Raw genomic sequence first — 23,268 nt, forward strand, 5'->3', positions numbered from 1 at the left:
ACAAAGTACTTATGACATGGTGTGGCCTTTTCATGTTCAGCGCTACCAATGTTCCATTGTCAATTTCTATAAATTTCTCAACATATTCATTGGGAGACGGCATTCATGTGCAAGGCGGATGGATTTAGATAGTTGAAAAATCAATCTATAATATTCTATGATAGTGGTATATCATTTCCTGTGACTGAAATGTTTTGCAGATGCACTTTAAGTGAAATAGGTCCTATATTTAATTTTGTTGGATGATATAGTGAAGGTGACTAGAAAGATGGCTCAAGTTGATGAATAGTCCCATGACTAGCAGGCCGTAAGCCACATTGAAGAAGAACCATTGCAGAATACATTGAGAAAGTGTGGAGGATCCAATGTTGAATAACAACAAACTCGAAGGAAGTTGTAGTTGAGGGGGCAGAGTGGGATAAATGTAGGGTCGAGTTAGATGAAGAGTGGAACACATAGGAATGGAGATCAAGGTGTCGACGATGGCTAGATCACAAAGGATTAGAACAATATGATGTTGGTGTTTGTCGAGTCAAGAGCCTATTCACGACTTTTCTCATGTGCACGAGCATCCTTGAACTCTTTGGACTCTTATCAGATGGTATTGTCAAAATAATTGGCCGACGGTGTTTGTTGTTTTTGTTGATATAGGCCAAGGCAAATGACTACCGTTCTAGGATCTCTGGCAGCTAGGAGGACGCAAGATGCTGATGGCAGCAGCAGCCTCAACTACAATAGGAAAAAGAAGTGAAGAAAGAATAATTTTCCATCTAATGCTGACTTGAATGGGAAAGAAATATTTGATGATAATGTCACTAATGTTGACAGGCAATCGGTTCCATCTGATGTATTTGGCAAAGTAGACATCCAAGAGGAAGCTAAAACTCTAGGTATAGGTGATCAGGACAATATCAGTGCAGAAGTTACAGATACTGTTGGTCAAAATCAACCTTGCTATTTTGTGAAGCTTTCTTTCCCTGATGCAGATTTTTCGATTTTGAGAAGTTGAGGGATGCTAATCTGTTTGCAATTGGTCAGATCTGGGCCCTTTTTGATAATCTTGATGGCATGCCAAGATATTATGCTAAAATAAAAGGTTTTGATGCCTCCAACTTTAAAGTTCATCTCACTTGGCTGCAGCGCATTGCAATGAATGAAGCAGAGGAGAAATGGTCTGATGAAGAATTGCCCGTTGCTTGTGGAAGCTATAGCTTAGGAACAACAGATATATCGCAAGACAGACTCATGCTTTCACATATTGTTTCATGGAAGGCAAACGGAGGAAATATGAAGTACATCCCAGTAAGGGTGAGGTATGGGCTCTTTATAAGGGATGGAACATGCAGTGGGGATCAGATGCAGATAATCATAGATCCTATGAATATGAAGTCGTGAAAGTCGTGTAAAATTTCTCAGTTAGTGCTGGCATTACTGTTGTCCCATTAGTCGGGATTGAAGGCTTTGTCAGTTTATTTGTGACAGTTAAGGAGAAATCTGACATTGTGGTGGCACCAAGTGAGCTACTTCCTTTTTCTCACACTGTTCCGTTTTATAGGACAAATGGGAATGAAAAAGTGGCAACAGCAATGCCAAGGTGTTGTCATGCCACGTTGATGGATGTTTTGATGGACACAATCATTTCTTACTATACATTGACATGGTCGTCTTTCTTACCATAGATTGGAAGCCAACCACGATCGACGATCCATGGTGTGTAGATGATACACCGGCAAGGCATTCCAAGGGATGAGGAGGAAATCACGATTTTAAGGGACGAGGAGGAGCTTGCGATTTCCGGTCTGCCCGATCTGCTGACGCATGTGGAGGACTAGGAGTCTTTGTGTTTTCTCTGAAACAAAGCACGGGCGTCCCTCATTACAATGAACATATTCTTTTGCTACTGGATATAAAAAATAATGCATAATGACACATGAAGCATGTTGTGTTCTTTTTTGAACCCGGTGCAACGCACGGGTATTTGTACTAGTTTCCTCTCATTTGGTTTTAAAAACTTTGGTCTTTTCGATGAGTTTATCCTATGTGTGTGATTGATCATACGCTTTATCTTGTTTGATGCTACACTGTTATCTCTTAGCTATCTTTGTGATGATCATTCACTTATCTTGTTGGTGCCATGTGCATTGCTATTCATTCCTATTTTGTTTACGCACCACCAAGATGTATGTGACATGGAAGAGTGACCCATGATCCTAATCGATTGTGCATTTGCATTCAAACGCAAATTTTAAATAATGCACAAATTTGGGGGGAGCTCTTGCTTTTCACATACTTCTCAAAGCGTCGATGTTAGTCATTGATTATATCTGTTGTTGAAGCTTTGATCTATATGTTGTCATCAATTACCAAAAAGGGGGATATTGAAAGCATAATTGCTCCCTAGGGTGATTTTGATAATTAATCACAACATATGCATCATTGGACTAATATGTTTTCCAAGTATATTTCAAAAAAAAGATGCTATGGCTTAAGGTTTATGTCGAGATGCCCTTGGATGCAAGAAAGGAACAATGTTGGCTCAAGCTTCAAGCTAGAAGACTCTTCATTTTATATTTGTGAGAATTTACATTTGAGTCCATAGGAAAGCCAATACTATTAAAAGGGGATGAGGTATTAAAATGAACTGGTTGCTCAAATGCTCAAAGTTAGCCACCAAAACACTTAGTCATTTTCCCCACATATCCACTTTGTCAAGATCCACATTCACAAATTCGGTGTCACCAACATCTCCATATCGTACCCACCGAGTTTGACCTCAGACAGAAACTCTACCATTCCCACCAAATTGGTGCAACCGAAACCAAGTCAGTTCTACCGAGTTCACTGTGACCAACATTCTGTTGCCAAGATACACAAAATCAGAATTCCCGAGTTTGAGTATCAGTGCCACTGAGTTTGGCCATCTGACCATTAGTCACCTTTTTGGTGCCACCGAGTTTCATATATCGGCCTCACCGAGATTCAAAAGTTCACACCTTTGTGCTAATCCGTACCATCGACTTTTCAATTTCGGTGTCATTGAGTTTTCCCTTTTGTGTGTAACAGTTGGATTTGGCTGCTCCCTATATATACCCCTTAACCCACCTCTCATTCATGGGAGAAGCACTCAGAACACACACTTCACTGCTAAATCCATTTTTTGAGAGAGAACCGCCTACTCATGTGTTGAGACCAAGATATTCCAATCCTATCATTTGAAACTTGATCTCTAGCCTCCCAAACTGCTTTCCACCAAATCAACAACTCCTACCCATGCATATTCTGTGAGAGAGTGATTTGTGTTAAGGACACTATCTTTAGAAACATAAGAGCAAGGAGTACATTGATCTACCACATCTATTACCTTTTGGAGGGTGGTGCCTCCTAGATTGGTTAGGTGTCGCTTGGGAGCCTCCAACTTTGTGTTGTGGAGTTGAACCAAGATGTTTGTAAGGGCAAGGACATCGCCTACTTTGTGAAGATCTACCGTTGGTAAGGCTAGTCCTCCATGGATGGAAGTCGTGGTGAAATAGACACGGCCGCTTCTTTATGGATCCTGTGTGGGTCGAGCCCTCCGTGGACTCTCGCAGCCGTTACCCTCTCTGGGTTGAAGTCTCCACTAACATGGATGTACGATAGTGCCACCTACTGGAACCGTTCCAAAAATGTTCATGTCATCCTCATGCGTTTGATCTCCCTACCTTACTCCTCTACTTTAGACTTACATGTTTTACTTTTTGTTGCTCTACTATTAGAATTCCATGTGTAGGGTGTACTTTACCTGTTATAACTGTCGTAGCTGCCTCTCAAGTCAAATTGGGAAAAGGCAAAAAAATTATCTTGTCAAGTAGTCTAATCACCCCCCCTATAGACATACTTTCGATCCTACAATTATGTGATAACAATTATGAATATTGTCTTGATGGTACCTAAGTAAATGATCTATTTTTATTATACTAACCCCTCTCACGAAGTTCCGTTAAGTTTTGTGTGATTGACGCTTTCAAGTTTTGAGAGAGACACCGATATGAGGAGATAATGAGTGGCAACACCCTAAGCTTCGGGCTGACCAAGGCACCCCAAGGTAATATCCAAGGAAGACTCAAGCGTCTAAGCTTGGGGATGCCCCGGAAGGCATCCCCTCTTTCGTCTCAAACACTATCGGTATATCTTACTTAGAGCTATATTTTTATTCGTCACATGATATGTGTTTTTCTCGGAGAAACATTTTATTTTGTTATTATTTGCTTTCTATTATTTATAATCTTGTTTTTCAATAAAAAGTTCTAAGGATTGCCTTTAGAATGCTTGAATTGCATGTGTCATGTGTGATGTACAAAAACAGAAACTTTTGTTGTAGTATTGGAGTTAGGAGATTTTGCTGGAAAGTGGAATGCTTATAAAGTTCTTACAATCATACAAATTATTTATCAACTTCTAAGTTTTAATAATTTTTGGAGATACAGAAGTATGATTTTTAAATTGATTGCTACAAACTGTTCTGTTTGGACAGATTGTTGTCATACTTCTGTTATCTACTTATCATAGAAATTTTGTGGCTTTTATTGATGGATATAAATTGTGGAAATGATAGTATATAGTACTTTATGTTTGCAAATTATTTTGCAACCTGTCATGGCAGTATATGAAGTGTTGATTGATTCTTATGTGTACTAACCAATCTCACGAGTTCTTTTCAAGTTTTGTGTGGATGAAGTTTTGGAGACTTAGGTGAAATCGGGATATCGTAGGATTGATCGAGATACAAAATCTCAATCTTGGGGATGCCCAAGACAACCCAAGTCAACATTGCAAGGAGTCTCAAGCCTCTAAGCTTGGGGATGCTACACATCCCACCTCTCTTTGTCAACAACTATCAGTTAGCCTATGTTGAGCCTAAGTTTTTATTTGTTCACATGATATGTGCTATTCTTGGAGTGTCTTTTGTTTTCTTTGTTGTTTTGAAATAAATCTCAGAACTTAAAATCTTTATTGAGAGAGAGTCATCCCATAGCTACTTAATTGTTTGGCTACTCATTGATCTTCACTTATATCTTGTGCTTCACTTATATCCTAAGAGTAAATTGTGAATGATTTGAATACAATAAATATGCTATATTCTTAGTAGTAGTTTCACATTTGGTTTAGAAAGTAAAATCTATTGAAGTTTGATAATCACAATATTGGTCATACAAGCAATTCATGAATGATTAGTGTAAGACACAGAACTTGCACTTACAAATATACTATCTTCAACATGTTTTCTGATTTTGAATACCCATTAATTAATTTCATATTTGATCAAATTGTTGAAGTTTGAAAAGGAAGACAACGTAATGGTTATGTTTGGGTATATTTGCATAGAAGTTATATTGTTATGGATCCTCCAACATGTGGTGCTTGTTTAGAACCTTTTGCTAGCCAGAACTTCATACTAAGTAGAGATACTACTTGTGCATCCAAATCCTTGAGCTAAGTTTCTTCCATGAGAGTCCACCATACCTACCTATATATAGTATTTTACTACCATTCCATGTAAATTTGCATGTGCCACCTCTAAATCCTTCAAAACATCAGGTTTGTGTACCCGTACCGCTCTTGGAGCGATCGTAGCAGTTAATATCTTCCATGCTAAGTGGATTATTCTCATGATGAGTGTTTATTCACTTGTCATTGTACAAGAGAGGCTGGTAAAAAGTGTTGGGGGACGTCGCATGGGAAACAAAAAATTCCCTACGCGCACAAAGACCTATCATGGTGATGTCCATCTACGAGAGGGGATTTCCGATCTACGTACCCTCGTAGATCGCACAGCAGAAGCGTTAGTGAATGCGGTTGATGTAGTGGAACGTCCTCACGTCCCTCGATCCGCCCCGCGAACCGTCCCACGAACCGTCCCGCGATCCGTCCCACGATCCGCTCCGATCTAGTGCCGAACGGCCCGCACCTCCGCTTTCAGCACACGTACAGCTCGACGATGATCTTGGCCTTCTTGATCCAGCAAGAGAGACGGAGAGGTAGATGAGTTCTCCGACAGCGTGACGGCGTTCCGGAGGTTGGTGGTGATCTAATCTCAGCAGGGCTCCGCCCGAGCTCCGCAGAAACGCGATCTAGAGGAAAAAACGTGGAGGTATGTGGTCGGGCTGCCGTGGCAAAAGTTGTCTCAAATCAGCCCTAATACCTCAGTATATATAGGAGGGAGGGGAGGGAAGAGGCAGCCTCAAACCCTCAAGGTTTGGCCGAAATTGGAGGTGGAGGAGTCCTACTCCAATCCTACTTGGAGTAGGATTCCACCTTCCCACTTGGAAACTCTTTCCACCTTGTGTTTTTTCCTTCTCAAACCTTATGGGCCTTAGTGGGAACTTATTCCAGCCCACTAGGGGCTGGTTTATCTCTTCCCATAGCCCATGAGACCCCTTGGGGCGTGACACCCCTCCTGATGGTCCCCGGCACCCCTCCCGGCACTCCCGGTACACTACCGATGAGCCCGAAACTTTTCCGGTGACCAAAATAGGACTTCCTATATATCAATCTTTACCTCCAGACCATTCCGGAGCTCCTCGTGACGTCCTGGATCTCATCCGGGACTCCAAACAACATTCGGTAACCAACCATATAACTCAAATACGCATAAAAGCACGTCGAACCTTAAGTGTGCAGACCCTGCGGGTTCGAGAACTACGTAGACATGACCCGAGTGACTCCTCGGTCAATATCCAATAGCGGGACCTGGATGCCCATATTGGATCCTACATATTCTCCGAAGATCTTATCGGTTGAACCTCAGTGTCAAGGATTCATATAATCCCGTATGTCATTCCCTTTGTCCTTCGGTATGTTACTTGCCCGAGATTCGATCGTCAGTATCCGCATACCTATTTCAATCTCGTTTACCGGCAAGTCTCTTTACTCGTTCCGTAATACAAGATCCCGCAACTTACACTAAGTCACATTGCTTGCAAGGCTTGTGTGTGATGTTGTATTACCGAGTGGGCCCCGAGATACCTCTCCGTCACACGGAGTGGCAAATCCCAGTGTCGATCCATACTAACTCAACGAAAACCTTCGGAGATACCTGTAGAGCATCTTTATAGTCACCCAGGTACGTTGCAACGTTTGATACACACAAAGCATTCCTCCGGTGTCAGTGAGTTATATGATCTCATGGTCATAGGAACAAATACTTGACACGCAGAAAACAGTAGCAACAAAATGACACGATCAACATGCTACGTCTATTAGTTTGGGTCTAGTCCATCACATTATTCTCCTAATGATGTGATCCCGTTATCAAGTGACAACACTTTCCTATGGTCAGGAAACCTTGACCATCTTTGATCAACGAGCTAGTCAACTAGAGGCTTACTAGGGAGAGTGTTTTGTCTATGTATCCACACATGCACTGTGTTTCCAATCAATACAATTATAGCATGGATAATAAACGATTATCATGAACAAAGAAATATAATAATAACTAATTTATTATTGCCTCAAGGGCATATTTCCAACAGTCTCCCACTTGCACTAGAGTCAATAATCTAGTTCACATCACCATGTGATTCCAACGAATCCAACACCCATATAGTTATGGGGTCTGATCACGTCTTGCTCGTGAGAGAGGTTTTAGTCAACGGTTCTGAAACTTTCAGATCCGTGTGTTCTTTACAAATCTTTATGTCATCTTATAGATGCTGCTACTATGTGCTATTCGGAAATACTCCAAATATCTACTCTACTATACGAATCCGTTTCACTACTCATAGTTATTCGGATTATTGTCAAAGCTTGCATCGACGTAACCCTTTACGACGAACTCTTTAACCACCTCCATAATCGAGAAAAATTCCTTAGTCCATCAGTTACTAAGGATAAATTTTGACCGCTGCTAGTGATTCAATCATGGATCACTCTCTGTACCTCTCAACAGACTTTGAGTCAAGGCACACATCAGGTGCGGTACCCAGCATGGCATACTTCAGATTCTACGGCCAAGGCATAGAAGACGACCTTCGTCTATTCTCTTTATTCTGCCAGGGTCGGGTTTTGAGTCTTACCCAAATTCACACCTCACAACGCAACCAAGAACTCCTTCTTTGCTGATCGATTTTGAACTCCTTCAAAAACTTGTCAAGGCATGCATCTTGTTGAAACTTCCATTTAGCGCTTTCGATCTATCTCCATAGATCTTTGATGCTCAACGTTCAAGTAGCGCAATCCAGGTACTCCTTTGAAAACTCCTTTCAAACAACCTTGTATGCTTTACAGAAATTCTACATTACTTCTGATCCACAATATGTCAACCACATATACTTATCAGAAATTCTATAGTGCTCCCACTCACTTCTTTGGAAATACAAGTTTCTCATAAACCTTGTACAAACCTTAAATCTTTGATCATCTCATCAAAGTGTATATTCCAACTCCGAGATGCCTGCACCAGTCCATTGAAGGATCGCTGGAGCTTGCATACTTGCTAGTATCTTTAGGATCGACAAACCTCCTGGTTGTATCACATACAATGTTTGCTCAAGGAAGCCGTCGAGGAAACAATGTTTTGACATCCTATGTGCAATATTTCATAAATAATGCAGCAACTACTAACATAATTCTAACAGACTTTCAGCATCGCTACGAGTGAGAAAGTCTCATCATAGTCAACTGTTTGATCTTGTCGGAAACATCTTTGCGACAAGTCGAGCTTTTCTTAATAGTGACATATCACCATCATCGTATGTCTTCCTTTTAAAGATCCATCTTTACTCAATAGTCCTATGACCATCAAGTAGTTCTTCCAAAGTCTACACTTTGTTTTCATACATGGATCCTCTCTCGGATTTCATGGCTTCCAGCCATTTGTCGGAATCCGGGCCCACCATTGCTTTCTCCATAACTCGTAGGTTCACTGTTGCTCAACAACATGACCTCCAAGACAGGGTTACCGTACCACTCTGCAGTAGTACGCGACCTTGTCAACCTACGAGGTTTGTAGTAACTTGATCTGTTGCTCGATGATCACCATCATCAGCTTTCACTTCAATTGGTGTAGGCGCCACGGGAACAACTTCCTGCGCCCTGCTACACACTGGTTGAAGTGATGGTTCAATAACCTCATCAAGTTCTACCACCCTCCCACTCAATTCTTTCGAGAGAAACCTTTCCTCGAGAAAGGATCCATTTCTAGAAACAAACACTTTGCTTTCGGATCTGAGATAGGAGATGTACCCAACTGTTTTGGATATCCTATGAAGATGCATTTATCCGCTTTGGGTTTGAGCTTATTCGGCTGAAACTTTTTCACACAAGTGTCGAAGCCCCAAACTTTCAAGAAACGACAGTTTAGATTTCTCTAAACCTCAATCTATACTGTGTCATCTCAACGGAAATACGCGGTGCCCTATTTAAAGTGAATGCGGTTGTCTCTAACGCATAACCCATAAACGATAGTGGTAATTCGATAAGAGACATCATAGCATGCACCATACCAAATAGTGCGTGGCTATGACGTTCAGACACATCATCACACTATGATGTTCCAGGTGCCATGAATTGCGAAACAACTTCCACATTGTCTTAACTGTGTACCAAAACTCGCAACTCAGATATTCATCTCTATGATCATATCATAGACAGTTTATGCTCTTGTTACGATGAACTTCACTCTGAAATAGAATTGAACTTTTTCAATATTTCAAACTTGTGATTCATTAACTAAATACTCTTGTATCTACTCAAATCGTCATTGAAGTAAGAACATAATGATATCCACTGCGTGGCTCAGCACCCGTTGGACTGCATACATCAAAATGTATCACTTCCAACAAGTTACTATCTTGTTTCATCTCAATGAAAACAAGGCCTTGCTCATGTGGTATGATTTGCATGTCACTAGTGATTCAAAATCAAGTGAGTATAAAGATCCATCAGCATGGAGCCTCTTCATGCAAATTATACCAACATGACTCAAGCGGCAGTGCCACAAGTAAGTGGTACTATCATCATTACCTCGTATCTTTTGGCACCAATATCATGAACATGTGTAACACTACGATCGAGATTCAATAAACCATTGAAGGTGATTATTCAAGCAAATAGAGTAACCATTATTCTCTTTAAATGAATAATCGTATTGCAATAAACACGATCCAATCATGTTCATGCTTAACGCAAGCACCAAATAACAATTATTTAGGTTTAACACCAATCCCGATGGTAGAGGGAGTGTGCGACGTTTGATCATATCAACCTTGGAAACACTTCCAACACGTATCGTCACCTCGCCTTGAGCTAGTCTCCGTTTATGCCGTAGCTTTATTTCATGTTACTAATCACTTAGCAACCGAACCAGTATCCAATACCCTCGTGCTACTAGGAGTACTAGTAAAGTACACATCAACATCATGTATATCAAATATACTTCTTTAGACTTTTGCCAGCCTTCTTATCTACCAAGTAGCTAGAGTTGCTCTGCCTCAGTGACCGTTCCCCTCATAACAGAAGCACTTAGTCCCGGGCTTGGGTTTAATCTCAGGTCTCTTCATTAGTGCAGCAACTGCTTTGCCGTTTCACGAAGTATCCCTTCTAGCCCTTGCCTTTCTCGAAACTTAGTGGTTTTACTAACCATCAACTATTGATGCTCCTTCTTGATTTCTACTTTCGCAGTGTCAAACATCGCGAATCGCTCAAGGATCATTGTATCTATCCTTGATATGTTATAGTTCATCACGAAGCTCTCACAGCTTGGTGACAGTGACTTTGGAGAACCATCACTATCTTATCTGGAAGATCAACTCCCACTTGATTCAAGCGATTGTCGTACTCAGATAATTTGAGCACACGCTCAACGATTGAGCTTTTCTCCTTTACTTCGTGGACAAAGAACCTTGTCAGAGGTCTCATACCTCTTAACAAGGGCACAAGCATGAAATCACAATTTCATCTCTTTAGAACATCTCTTATGTTCCGTGACGTTTCGAAACGTCTTCGGCGCCTTGCTTCTAAGCCATTAAGTATTTTGTACTGAACTATCATGTGGTCATCAGAAACGTGTATGTCGGATGTTCACAACATCTACAGACGATGCTCGAGGTGCAACACACTGAGTGGTGCATTAAGTACATAAGCCTTCTGCGCAGCAACGAGGACAATCCTTGGTTTTACAGACTCAGTCTGCAAAGTTTGCTACTATCAACTTTCAACTAAATTTTCTCTAGGAACATATAAAAATAGTAGAGCTATAGCGCAAGCTACATCGTAATTCGCAAAGACCATTAGACTATGTTCATGACAATTAGTTCAATTAATCATATTACTTAATAACTCCCACTCAAAAAGTACATCTCTCTAGTCATTTGAGTGGTACATGATCCAAATCCACTATCTCCAGTCTGATCATCACGTGAGTCGAGAATAGTTTCAGTGGTAAGCATCTCTATGCTAATCATATCAATTATACGATTCATGCTCGACCTTTCGGTCTCATGCATTCCGAGGCCATGTCTACACATGCTAGGCTCGTCAAGCTTAACCCGAGTGTTCCGCGTGTGCAACTGTTTTGCACCCGTTGTATGTGAACGTTGAGTCTATCACACCCGATCATCACGTTGTGTCTCGAAACGAAGAACTGTCGCAACGGTGCACAGTCGGGGAGAACACAATTTCGTCTTGAAATTTTAGTAAGAGATCACCTCATAATGCTACCGTCGCTCTAAGCAAGATAAGGTGCATAAAGGATTAACATCACATGCAATTCATAAGTGACATGATATGGCCATCATCATGTGCTTCTTGATCTCCATCACAAAGCACCGGCACGATCTTCTTGTCACCCGCGTCACACCATGATCTCCATCAACGTGTCGCCATTGGGGTTGTCGTGCTACTCATGCTATTACTACTAAAGCTACGTCCTAGCAATATAGTAAACGCATCTGCAAGCACAAACGTTAGTTTAAAGACAACCCTATGGCTCCTGCCGGTTGCCGTACCATCAACATGCAAGTCGATATTAACTATTACAACATGATCATCTCATACATCCAATATATCACATCACATCGTTGGCCATATCACATCACAAGCATACCCTGTAAAAACAAGTTAGACGTCCTCTAACTGTTGTTGCATGTTTTACGTGGTGACCATGGGTATCTAGTAAGATCGCATCTTACTTACGCAAACACCACAACGGATATATATGAATTGCTATTTAACCTCATTCAAGGACCACCTCAGTCAAATCCGATTCAACTAAAGTTGGAGAAACCGACACTCGCCGTTCATCTTTGAGCAACGGAGTTACTCGTAGCGATGAAACCAGTCTCTCGTAAGCGTACGAGTAATGTCGGTCCGAGCCGATTCGATCCAACAATACCGCGGAATCAAGAAAAGACTAAGGAGGGCAGCAAAACGCACATCACCGCCCACAAAAACTTTTGTGTTCTACTCGAGAAGACATCTACGCATGAACCTAGCTCATGATGCCACTGTTGGGGAACGTCGCATGGGAAACAAAAAATTTCCTACGCTCACAAAGACCTATCATGGTGATGTCCATCTACGAGACGGGATTTCCGATCTACGTACCCTCGTAGATCGCACAGCAGAAGCTTTAGTGAACGCGGTTGATGTAGTGGAATGTCCTCACGTCCCTCGATCCGCCCCGCGAACCGTCCCACGAACCGTCCCGCGATCCGTCCCACGATCCGCTCCGATCTTGTGCCGGACGGACGGCACCTCCGCGTTCAGCACACGTACAGCTCGACGATGATCTCGGCCTTCTTGATCCAGCAAGAGAGACGGAGAGGTAGATGAGTTCTCCGGCATTTTGATGGCGCTCCGGAGGTTGGTGGTGATCTAATCTCAGCAGGGCTCCGCCCGAGCTCCACAGAAACGCGATCTAGAGGAAAAACCGTGGAGGTATGTGGTCGGGCTGCCGTGGCAAAAGTTGTCTCTAATCAGCCCTAATACCTCAGTATATATAGGAGGGAGGGGGAGGGAAGAGGCAGCCTCAAACCCTCAAGGTTTGGCCGAAATTGGAGGTGGAGGAGTCCTACTCCAATCCTACTTGGAGTAGGATTCCATCTTCCCACTTGGAAACTCTTTCCACCTTGTGTTTTTTCCGTCTCAAACCTTATGGGCCTTAGTGGGAACATATTCCAGCCCACTACAGGCTGGTTTATCTCTTCCCATAGCCCATGAGACCCCTGGGCCGTGACACCCCTCCCGATGGTCCCCGGCACTCCCGGTACACTACCGATGAGCCCGAAACTTTTCTGGTGACCAAAACAGGACTTCCTATATATCAAGCTTTACCTCCGGACCATTCCGGAGCTCCTCGTGACGTCCTGGATCTCATCCGGGACTGCTAACAACATTCGGTAACCAACCATATAACTCAAATACGCATAAAAGCACGTCGAACCTTAAGTGTGCAGACCCTGCGGGTTCGAGAACTATGTAGACATGACCCGAGTGACTCCTCGGTCAATATCCACTAGCGGGACCTGGATGCCCGTATTGGAACCTACATATTCTCCGAAAATCTTATCGGTTGAACCTCAGTGTCAAGGATTCATATAATCCTGTATGTCATTCCCTTTGTCCTTCGGCATGTTACTTGCCCGAGATTCGATCGTCAGTATCCGCATACCTATTTCAATCTCGTTTACCGGCAAGTCTCTTTACTCGTTCTGTAATACAAGATCCCGCAACTTACACTAAGTCACATTGCTTGCAAGGCTTGTGTGTGATGTTGTATTACCGAGTGGGCCCCGAGATACCTCTCCGTCACATGGAGTGACAAATCCCAGTCTCGATCCATACTAACTCAACGAACACCTTCGGAGATACCTGTAGAGCATCTTTATAGTCACCCAGTTACGTTGCGACGTTTGATACACAGAAAGCATTCCTCCGGTGTCAGTGAGTTATATGATCTCATGGTCATAGGAACAAATACTTGACATGCACAAAACAGTAGCAACAAAATGACACGATCAACATGCTACGTCTATTAGTTTGGGTCTAGTCCATCACATGATTCTCCTAATGATGTGATCCCGTTATCAAGTGACAACACTTGCCTATGGTCAGGAAACCTTGACCATCTTTGATCAACGAGCTAGTCAACTAGAGGCTTACTAGGGACAGTGTTTTGTCTATGTATCCACACATGCACTGTGTTTCCAATCAATACAATTATAGCATGGATAATAAACGATTATCATGAACAAAGAAATATAATAATAACTAATTTATTATTGCCTCTAGGGCATATTTCCAACAAAAAGGATGTCCAATCCTGCATAATATAAAATAAATAAATAAACAAAAACTCCCCCTAGAAAGTTAATTGTTTGGAGGGCACCCGTGGATATGGCTAGCCATGGAAAGTGTTTGAATGGTTGAGGGGGAGAAAAAATTCAATTCTGTTTGGGAACCGCCAATAACGTGATAAGCATGGACGATATTGAAATCCCTTGTTGTAACATTGACAGGAAAAGCACACCACCCGAAATATATTCATCTCTATTTTAAGCAATGAGCTATGGCACCTCTGCAAATCCGTGCTTTCCTCTACAAAGGTACAACCTATTTACTTTCATGTTATTTACTCTTCATGGTGACTCAACTTCTTATTCCAAGCTACATCTATTAGGTGGCAAGCACCATGTGGTGGGAAAGATCCAAAGACATATATCTAGTCAAATATATTTGATCATGATTCATTATTGTTGAAAATTATCTTCATGATAAGTGTGTTGGGAGGAAAAACATTAAGACCCTATCTTTCTATGTGTTCGATGGATGTTGTTTGTTCTAAAAATATGCTTTGGGTATTATCGATCATAGAAGACTATATAATAATTGAGTATGTGGGGTTCTTACTTAGACTTTTAAAATAAGAAGCATTGAAATTATTTGATGACTAAGAACATATGTTGTTAAGTTTCAAGAGAATAGATTGTTTGGACCATAACATGTAAATTGGTTGCTAACCTATCATAATGAGTTTCATGAGAAAAAGGTGATGGTTATGATGCTAGAAAAGTGACTAAAATTCCTTGGTCATTTTTATAGACTATACTAGCATTCACACTTCATAAATTGTTTATTTTATCATTTACGTACTCGGGGACGAGTAGGAATTAAGCTTCACTACAAGAAATATGCTATCTTGTGACCCTCCATATTAGTCCCTGGATAGTCGTTGTTTTTCATTTATGACCTTTATGTGAACGAAACTAGTTGGTCAAAAGTTGATCGTGTTTAATGAAACTTAACAACCTTTTTTGTGCAGTGGTCATAGATTGTTACAACCAAAATAAATGGTCATAGATTTTATGACCAATTGCTTTGGTCACTCTCAGTTTGCCCAGACCACGCCATATCCAATGTGGCAAGCTAACATGGCGAAATTACGATCAAAGAATCGGTCATAGATCAGAATCAGTCTGGTCGAGTTCAACCATCTTGACGGGCCAAGCCCAATAATTTAGCCCATTTATTAATATTTTTCCTATTAATTTTTGTCAACTACATGGGCTAAACCCTATAATTTAGCCTTCTAAATTTTGGGCCATGGCCTTTTAGGCTCAACATATTCTATATATTTTTCAAAATAAGTGCCCAATAGCGACATGGGTATTTGAGTCCTAGTTGTCGGGTTTAAGAGGATCAAGTTGGTCACAGTTGTGAGGATCTAGTAAGTGGATCCTAGATCTGAGGGTCATATTGTTTAGATTTCAATTTTGCATAAATAAATAACCAATTTAAATCCAAACAGACTTGGCAGATTACAATTTGAATAAAATTAAAAAATCAAACACTAAAAACTACCAAACTCGGAATATTACAATCAAACATAGTTCATATCACATTTATAGGCAACCATAGTTAACATCAGTTATCCAGATACAAAAAACACAACTAAATAGCTAATTATAACTATCTATCAAAGTATAACTAGCTCCAATGAGCCAAACTCTATGCTTCTTCTGGGTTCTTCGTCCTATAGCTCGCCACGAAACACGAACAAAGGACATCAACTGCATGTGATAGAACAAAATAGTTAGGAACAAAACAAAAGAAAATGATGAAACAAGACACAAGAAACTCTAAATAACTAGCAAGATTCATGAACAATAGAACTGCTAGTGACAGACCCATAGACATGCATGCATGGCTGGGCAATTTTTAAATAAATATGAAATGTATACATTTATATAGATATGTCTTTGAGAGAAGAAATAGTAGATATATAACAAACATCTATCATGTACATAAAACAAACAATAAAAGGACAATTACGAGTTTCCAAAAGGGCATATGTGAATTTGGACAGAGTAGAAACTATGTTAGCAAAATTAACGGACAATGTAACTTATACGTGAATTTGCTAACAGATTCTGAGTGCAGAATATTATGCATTTGGACATAAAGCAGTTTATCAAGAAATATTTTTCAAAGTTGTTGAAGCAATGGTAAGTTGATCATATAACATGCTCATGTTCAACTGTTAAGTACAGAGTTAAGGAAATCATCAACACACAAGTATTCCTACACAGGAGAAGTGGACACCTATAGCAGATCAGCTTAGAAATGTAAACTGCAGGAAAGCAACAAAACTACATGAGGAATCAACAACATCTTTATCGCTAGGAGCCTGCTACCGGCAAGGAAATATCATCAGACTCAAGTTTCTAAAAGCACTGTGGGTCAAAAGACAATTTGCATCTCCACATCTTGCACAAACTTTCATTTGCAAAAAGGTACAAAAAATATGGATATAACTACACAACAATTGAGGGAAATAATCGTATGAAAACAACTAATAGCATTTTAACAACAATGATTATCATATAAACTGAGATGTCATAGGTTCGGCTTAAGGTTTTTAACATCTTAGGTTGATGTTTCAATGTAGCATAAGAATGTTAGAAACCTCACATATGTGCCAGATGACACAATGTAATATAACACGATATGAAATGAAACTACAACCTAGGAAAATCAAAGCCATAACACTGTCCAATCTATCTATTTTATTTCTACTATCACATCATGAATAAATCAGATTAACACAGAACTCCAGTAAGAATCAATCACCACAACAGCAATGCTCTTAGTGACAGTGGGCAGTAAACATACAAACAGAAATTCACTTGATGTGGACAAATAACCTACTCCCGCTAGATCATCAACCTAGATTCTTGCATTATAGAAAAATCATAGTTTTATTACGTAGATCGGTCATAGAAGAAATAGGTCATTACTTTTGAATTCTCAGTTTACTAAAAACATCACAAATTCAACTCCAACAATCATCCAACGACTTCCATCGAGCGCTAGTATTTCAACGACTTACACATGACGAGTAGATGCATACATGTATACAGACAACAATAAAAGCTAAGATGAGTCGGGCTTGGCGATGGCCTTGGTGTCATCACATCAGAGACGACGATCTCGCCGGGGGGGATGCGGATGGAGATCAGGGTGGGACAAGGAGGAGGCACTATACTACCTATGGGAAGCTGCCGGAGATGGGGAGGTGGTGACGCATTGACTAGGGGATGAAGCCTCGAGCCCGAACAACCTTTGTTGAACGCGATCTAGTTGTCCCATCCGTGGACGAGGTCGACCTGGTTGAACTTGATGTCATGGTTGATGATGTGGGGCTTGCTTCGTGCGGTTTGGTTGCAGGACAGGCTGATCAAGATCTGGTTGCGGATCATCTGCAACAGCAATGACAGGATGAGCAGGTAGTTTTGGAGCATGCGAGGGAGTCGGCGAGGGCCTAACGGTGGACCTTCTTCTCCTCCGTCAGGTCGCGTGACGAGTGTCCATTGCCGCCCGACCCTTGTCTTCTCTGACCGCAAACCCTAGCCCTAGAAGATAAGGAGGAGGGTGAACGCCATTTCCACACCTGGGCTGGTAGATCTAGGGAGTGAAGGCGAGGGGAGGGGGAGAGTGTGGGTGGTGGAGACGAGGTCGACAGTGGGTGGGGGCGGGGCGGTGGGAATCCTCGGTGGAAGATGTGGGAGACAAAGGCGGGGCGGCGTGGTGCCTTGATTGGGTATGGAGATGGTGGGTGGATGGTTAGGGTTTTAGTTTCTCAAGAGAGGATCCACCATTGGATGGGTGCTGATGGATGGCTCGGATCGCGTCCAGCTGGGTGATCAACTTGGAGGCAGTTTCTCAGCTCTCATTGGCCAGCTCAAAACTCAATTTTTTACCCTAATCTCTGATTTTTTATACAAAATATCAAATATTTTTGCAAAAATGGACTACACCATTTTTCAAAAATAATATACCATATTTTGAGTGTCAAGATGTTTCCATCCACTCTTCTAAAAAATACAATCATCCTTCAATCTTCATTGGAGCTGTCATGCCCCTCGTTTTGATCGCATTTTAAAATTGGCATAATAAATTCAAAAAAAAACTTCAATTTGTTTCAGCATATGTGACTTAGTTTTCAAGAAAAATAAAATACAGTGAAAATATTAAAAAAAATCTCAGAAACGAGCTATCATGTATGAATATTCATTGCTTTCAAGCCAAGTGACCAATGTTATGACCATATTCATGGCATACTTTCTTCAAATGACACAATATTGTGCACATTGTGCATCTTAGAATGGCGAACAATGTTGCCAAATGGAGTTTACATTTTCTTTGCATAAAAATTTCATTTTCCTTTTTTTGAGTGCCCAAAATGAGTTGGTTTGTGAAGGACCTACAAACTCTTTGTTGCAAAATGGCACCACACCATTTTTAGAAAATATTAGACCATATTTTATGTACAGTTGACCAAATTATTTTGTGTCAAAAGCTATCGATCCACCTATCATCAAAAAGATAAATTTCCGCTCATTCACCTGGACGTGGGCCAAATTTGAACTACACGTGCTTGATAGTTTTCTCATGATTTTTTTCCAAAAAACATTTTAGGTACAAAAATAGATATTTAATTAGACAAACACCAAATAAATTCCAAGATTCAACCACTATCTAGGAATGGTCAAGCCCACAGTTTTGACCACATTATGAAATGGGCATGAAAAATTCCTAAAAACTCAAAAAATGGGAAAACCTTCACATTATTGTGTCATTATATGTGACCAAGTTACTAGGAAAATTAATAAACTTATAATGCGACAATTATTTTAAAAAAGTGTTCTCAGAAATGAGCTATCATGTGTGAGGAATCATGGCTTTCAAGCCAAAAGATCAATCTTATGGCCATATTCATGGCATAGTCTGTTCAAATGATATCATATTGTGCACAAGGGTGCATCTTAGAATGGAAAACGATGTTGTCAAAGGGATTTTTCATTTTCTTTGCCTAAAAAAATTATTTCCATTTTTCATGTGCCCAAAATGTGTTCTTTGTGAAGGACCTACCAAATCTTTGTTGCAAAATGACACCATAACATTTTTAGAAAATATTAGACATATTTTATCTACAATTGAACAAATTATTGCATGTTAAAAGATGACGATCCACCTCTCATTAAAAAGACAAATTTCCGCTGATTCACGTGGAAGTGGATCAAATTTGAACTATAGGTGCTTGATAGTGTGCTTCAGATTTTTTAAAAATCATTTTTAGATACATAAATTTCTATTTCATGAGAGATCCAACAAATTTTTTTGCAACATTCAACCACTATCTAGGAACGGTCATGCCCTCCGTTTTGACCGCATTTTGAAATGGGCCAAGAAATTTAAGAAAAATCAAAAAAGGGACAGCCTTTGCATTGTGACACTATATGTGACCAAGTTACCATGAAAAATAATAAAATTTTAATATGACAATTGTTTGAATAAAGTGTTTTTAGAAACAAGCTATCAGGTGTGAAGATTCATAGCTTTCAAGCGAAACGACCAATGTTATGTCAATAATCATGGCATAGTTTGCTCAAATGTTCTCATATTGTGCACAAGGGTGCATCTTGGAATTGCAAATGATGTTTCCAAAGTGAGTTTTCATTTTCTTTGCATAAAAAGTTTGTTTTCCATCTTCCGAGTGCCAAAATGAGTTATTTTGTGAAAGACATACCAAATATTTGTTGCAAAATTTACCAAATGATTGCATGTCAAAGGATGTGGATCCACCTCTCATCAAAAAGATAAAATTTCTGCCGATTCAGTTGGAAGTGGGTCAAATTTGAACTACACGTGCTTGATAGTTTGCTCATGATTTTTTCCAAAAACCATTTTTAGGTACACAAATAGCTATTTCATTAGAGAAACACCAAAAAAATTCCAAGATCCAACCACTGTCTAGGAACTGTCATGCCCACCATTTTGACCACATTTTGAAATGGGTATGATTTTTTAAAAAAATCAATAAATGGGAAACCCTTCACATTGCATGATTATATGTGACCAATTTACCTGAAAAATAATAAACTTGTAAGACGACAATTATTTTTAAGAAGTGTTCTCGGAAATGAGCTATCATGTGTGAGGAATAATGGCTTTCAAGCTAAAAGATCAATATTATGGCCATATTCATGACATAGTTTGTTCAAATGATCTCATATTGTGCACAAGGTGCATCTTAGAATGGAAAACGATGTTGTCAAATAGAGTTTTCATTCTCTTTGCATAAAAAATTGTTTTCCATTTTTCAAGTGCCCAAAATGAGTTTTTTTGTGAAGGACCTACAAATCTTTGTTGCAAAATGGCACCACAACTTTTTTAGAAAATATTAGACCATATTTTATGTACAATTGACCAAATTATTGTGTTAAAAGCTCACAATCCACCTCTCATTAAAAAGACAAATTTTCGCTGATTCAGGTGGAAGTGGGTCAAATTTAAACTATAGGTGCTTGATAGTTTGCTCCAGATTTTTTCCAAAAAACATTTTCAGATACATGAATACCTATTTCATCAGAGATCCAACCATTGTTTTTGCAATATTCAACCACTAGCTAGGAACGGTCATGCCCGCCGTTTTGACCGCATTTTGAAATTGGCATAAGAAATTCAGGAAAAAAATGGGACAACATTCGCATTGTGTCATTATATGTGACCAAGTTACCACGAAAAATAATAAATTGTAACACAACAATTGTTTGAAAAAAGTGATCTCAGAAATGAGCTATCATGTGTGAAGATTCGTAGCTTTCGAGCGAAACAACCAATGTTATGCCAATAATCATGACATAGTTTGTTCAAATGATCTTATATGTGCACAAGGGTGCATCTTGGAATTGCAAATGATGTTGCCAATGTGAGTTTTCATTTTATTTCAATAAAAGTTTTGTTTTCCATTTTTCGAGTGCCAAAATGAGTTTTTTGTGAAACACCTACCAAATATTTGTTGCAAAATGGCACCACACCATTTGTAGAAAATATTAGACCATATTTTATGTACAATTTACCAAATGATTGTGTGTCAAAGGCTGTGGATCCACCTCTCATCAAAAAGGCAAATTTCCATCGATTTAGTTGGAAGTGGGTCAAATTTGAACTACACATGTTTGATAGTTTGCTCATGATTTTTTCCAAAAATCATTTTTATATACATAAGTACCTATTTCATGAGAGATCCAACAATTTGTTTGCAAAATTTTACACCTAGGTACGAACGGTCATGTCCCATGTTTTGACCGCATTTTGAAATTGACATAATAAATTCAAAAAAATTGGAAAACCTTCGCATTGTATCATTATATGCAACCTAGTTTCCAAAATATAACAAACTTCAAATACGACAAATATTTCAAAAAGTGTTCTCAGAAATGAGGTGTCATGTATGAAAATTCAGAGCATTCGAGTGAAACGACGAAATAATCTTGGCAAAATGTGTCATGTGTGAAGAAACAACCAAATATTTTTGGCAAAATGTCACCAATCATTTAAAAATATTAGACCATATTTTGTGTGTGATTAACCAAATGCTTGCATGTTAAATTAATTTTTAATTTTCTAAGTGTTAATCCATATAGCAAGATTCGTTTATGAGTTCATGATTTGTCCTATTCGTACTATTTCCTATTGTTTAACTTGTTCTGAGATTTTTCATAATGAAAAATCTTCTTTTAGAGAGACATAGTTAAAAACCTCCCTTTTAGTCAATAATAGAAAACCTGATATTTTCCTATTTTTGTAATGGGCCGAATGCATGTTTTTTGTTCAGAAATATGAAGGCATCTCGCATCTCCTATTCAATGGGCCAAGGCCGACTCCGCTCACGAAAATTTCAAAAGAAGAAAACATATGGCCTCAACCCACAGAGGCCCAATCCCACCCACCACCACACTTTAAGTAGAACACATGTGGAGTTTCATCACTAGCCTGTTGCTGGCTTGGTGGTTTGCAATCTGAGTGGAAAGCAAGGAGTCATAGGTTTGAGTCCCGCCATTGCTCTTTTTGCACCTTTTGTTCGCTATATTTGTGCGTTGGTGTGTCGAGGAGGTAAGGGAGGTCCCACGTCCCACCTGTCATTAGATGGGTGGTTGATACGTCCATTATGCATCATGAATTCTTATTGATATTTATGTTATTCTTGTGCATTATTCTTCATTGTGATACAATTATTATGCCTATTTTCTCTGAATATGCAAGGTACAGCACGAAGAGGGAAACTGCCAGAAACTGGAATTCTGGACCTGGAAACCAAGAAAAAGGGTAAAAAATCACCCAACTCCAGATGACCTGAAATTTGACAAAGAGTTTTTATGGAATATATAAGAATTTTTGGGCCAAAAATATACATAGGGGTCCACCTGCTCTCCACGAGCCAACATGGTGCGACCACCCCCTAGCCGCACCCTGTTGCCTCGTGGGGGCCCAACAGGTCTCCCGACCCCCTCTTCTCCTACATTGTGTGTTTTAACCTAGAAAAACTCATAAAGTTACTTTCAGGATGAAGCGCCACCGTCTTGAGGCGGACGCATGTGCAGGGTCCCTTTTGCTCTCCTGTAGAGATATTCAGCCGGGGGAATTTCTCCCTGGGAGGGGGTGATGACCCACAAGTATAGGGTATCTATCGTAGTCCATTCGATAAGTAAGAGTGTCTAACCCAACGAGGAGTAGAAGGATCTGACAAGTGGTTTTCAGCAAGGTAATATCTGCAAGCACTGAAATTATCGGTAACAAGTAGTTGTGTGGTGGGATGATTCGTAGCAAGCAACAAGTAACAAAAGTAGCAACGGTGCAGCAAAGTGGCCCAATCCCTTTTGTAGCAAGGGACAAGCCTGGACAAAGTCTTATAGGAGGAAAAACGCTCCCGAGGACACATGGGAATTTCTA

The 23,268-nt window shown here is 40.1% G+C and overlaps 1 protein-coding gene across 1 annotated transcript in view; it reads left to right on the plus strand.

Annotated features, from left to right (window-relative positions):
• The first annotated feature begins 661 nt into the window (after window positions 1-661).
• Window positions 662-23,268, plus strand: part of LOC123405652 — a 54,375-nt gene continuing 31,768 nt past the window's right edge. The window contains exons 1-3 of the mRNA XM_045099263.1: window positions 662-747; window positions 829-934; window positions 1,039-1,313. Coding sequence (XP_044955198.1) covers window positions 662-747; window positions 829-934; window positions 1,039-1,313 — 467 coding nt within the window. The remainder of the gene's footprint in view (window positions 748-828; window positions 935-1,038; window positions 1,314-23,268) is intronic.

This window comes from Hordeum vulgare, chromosome 6H (genome assembly GCF_904849725.1).
Source record: "Hordeum vulgare subsp. vulgare chromosome 6H, MorexV3_pseudomolecules_assembly, whole genome shotgun sequence".
NCBI lineage: Eukaryota > Viridiplantae > Streptophyta > Magnoliopsida > Poales > Poaceae > Hordeum > Hordeum vulgare.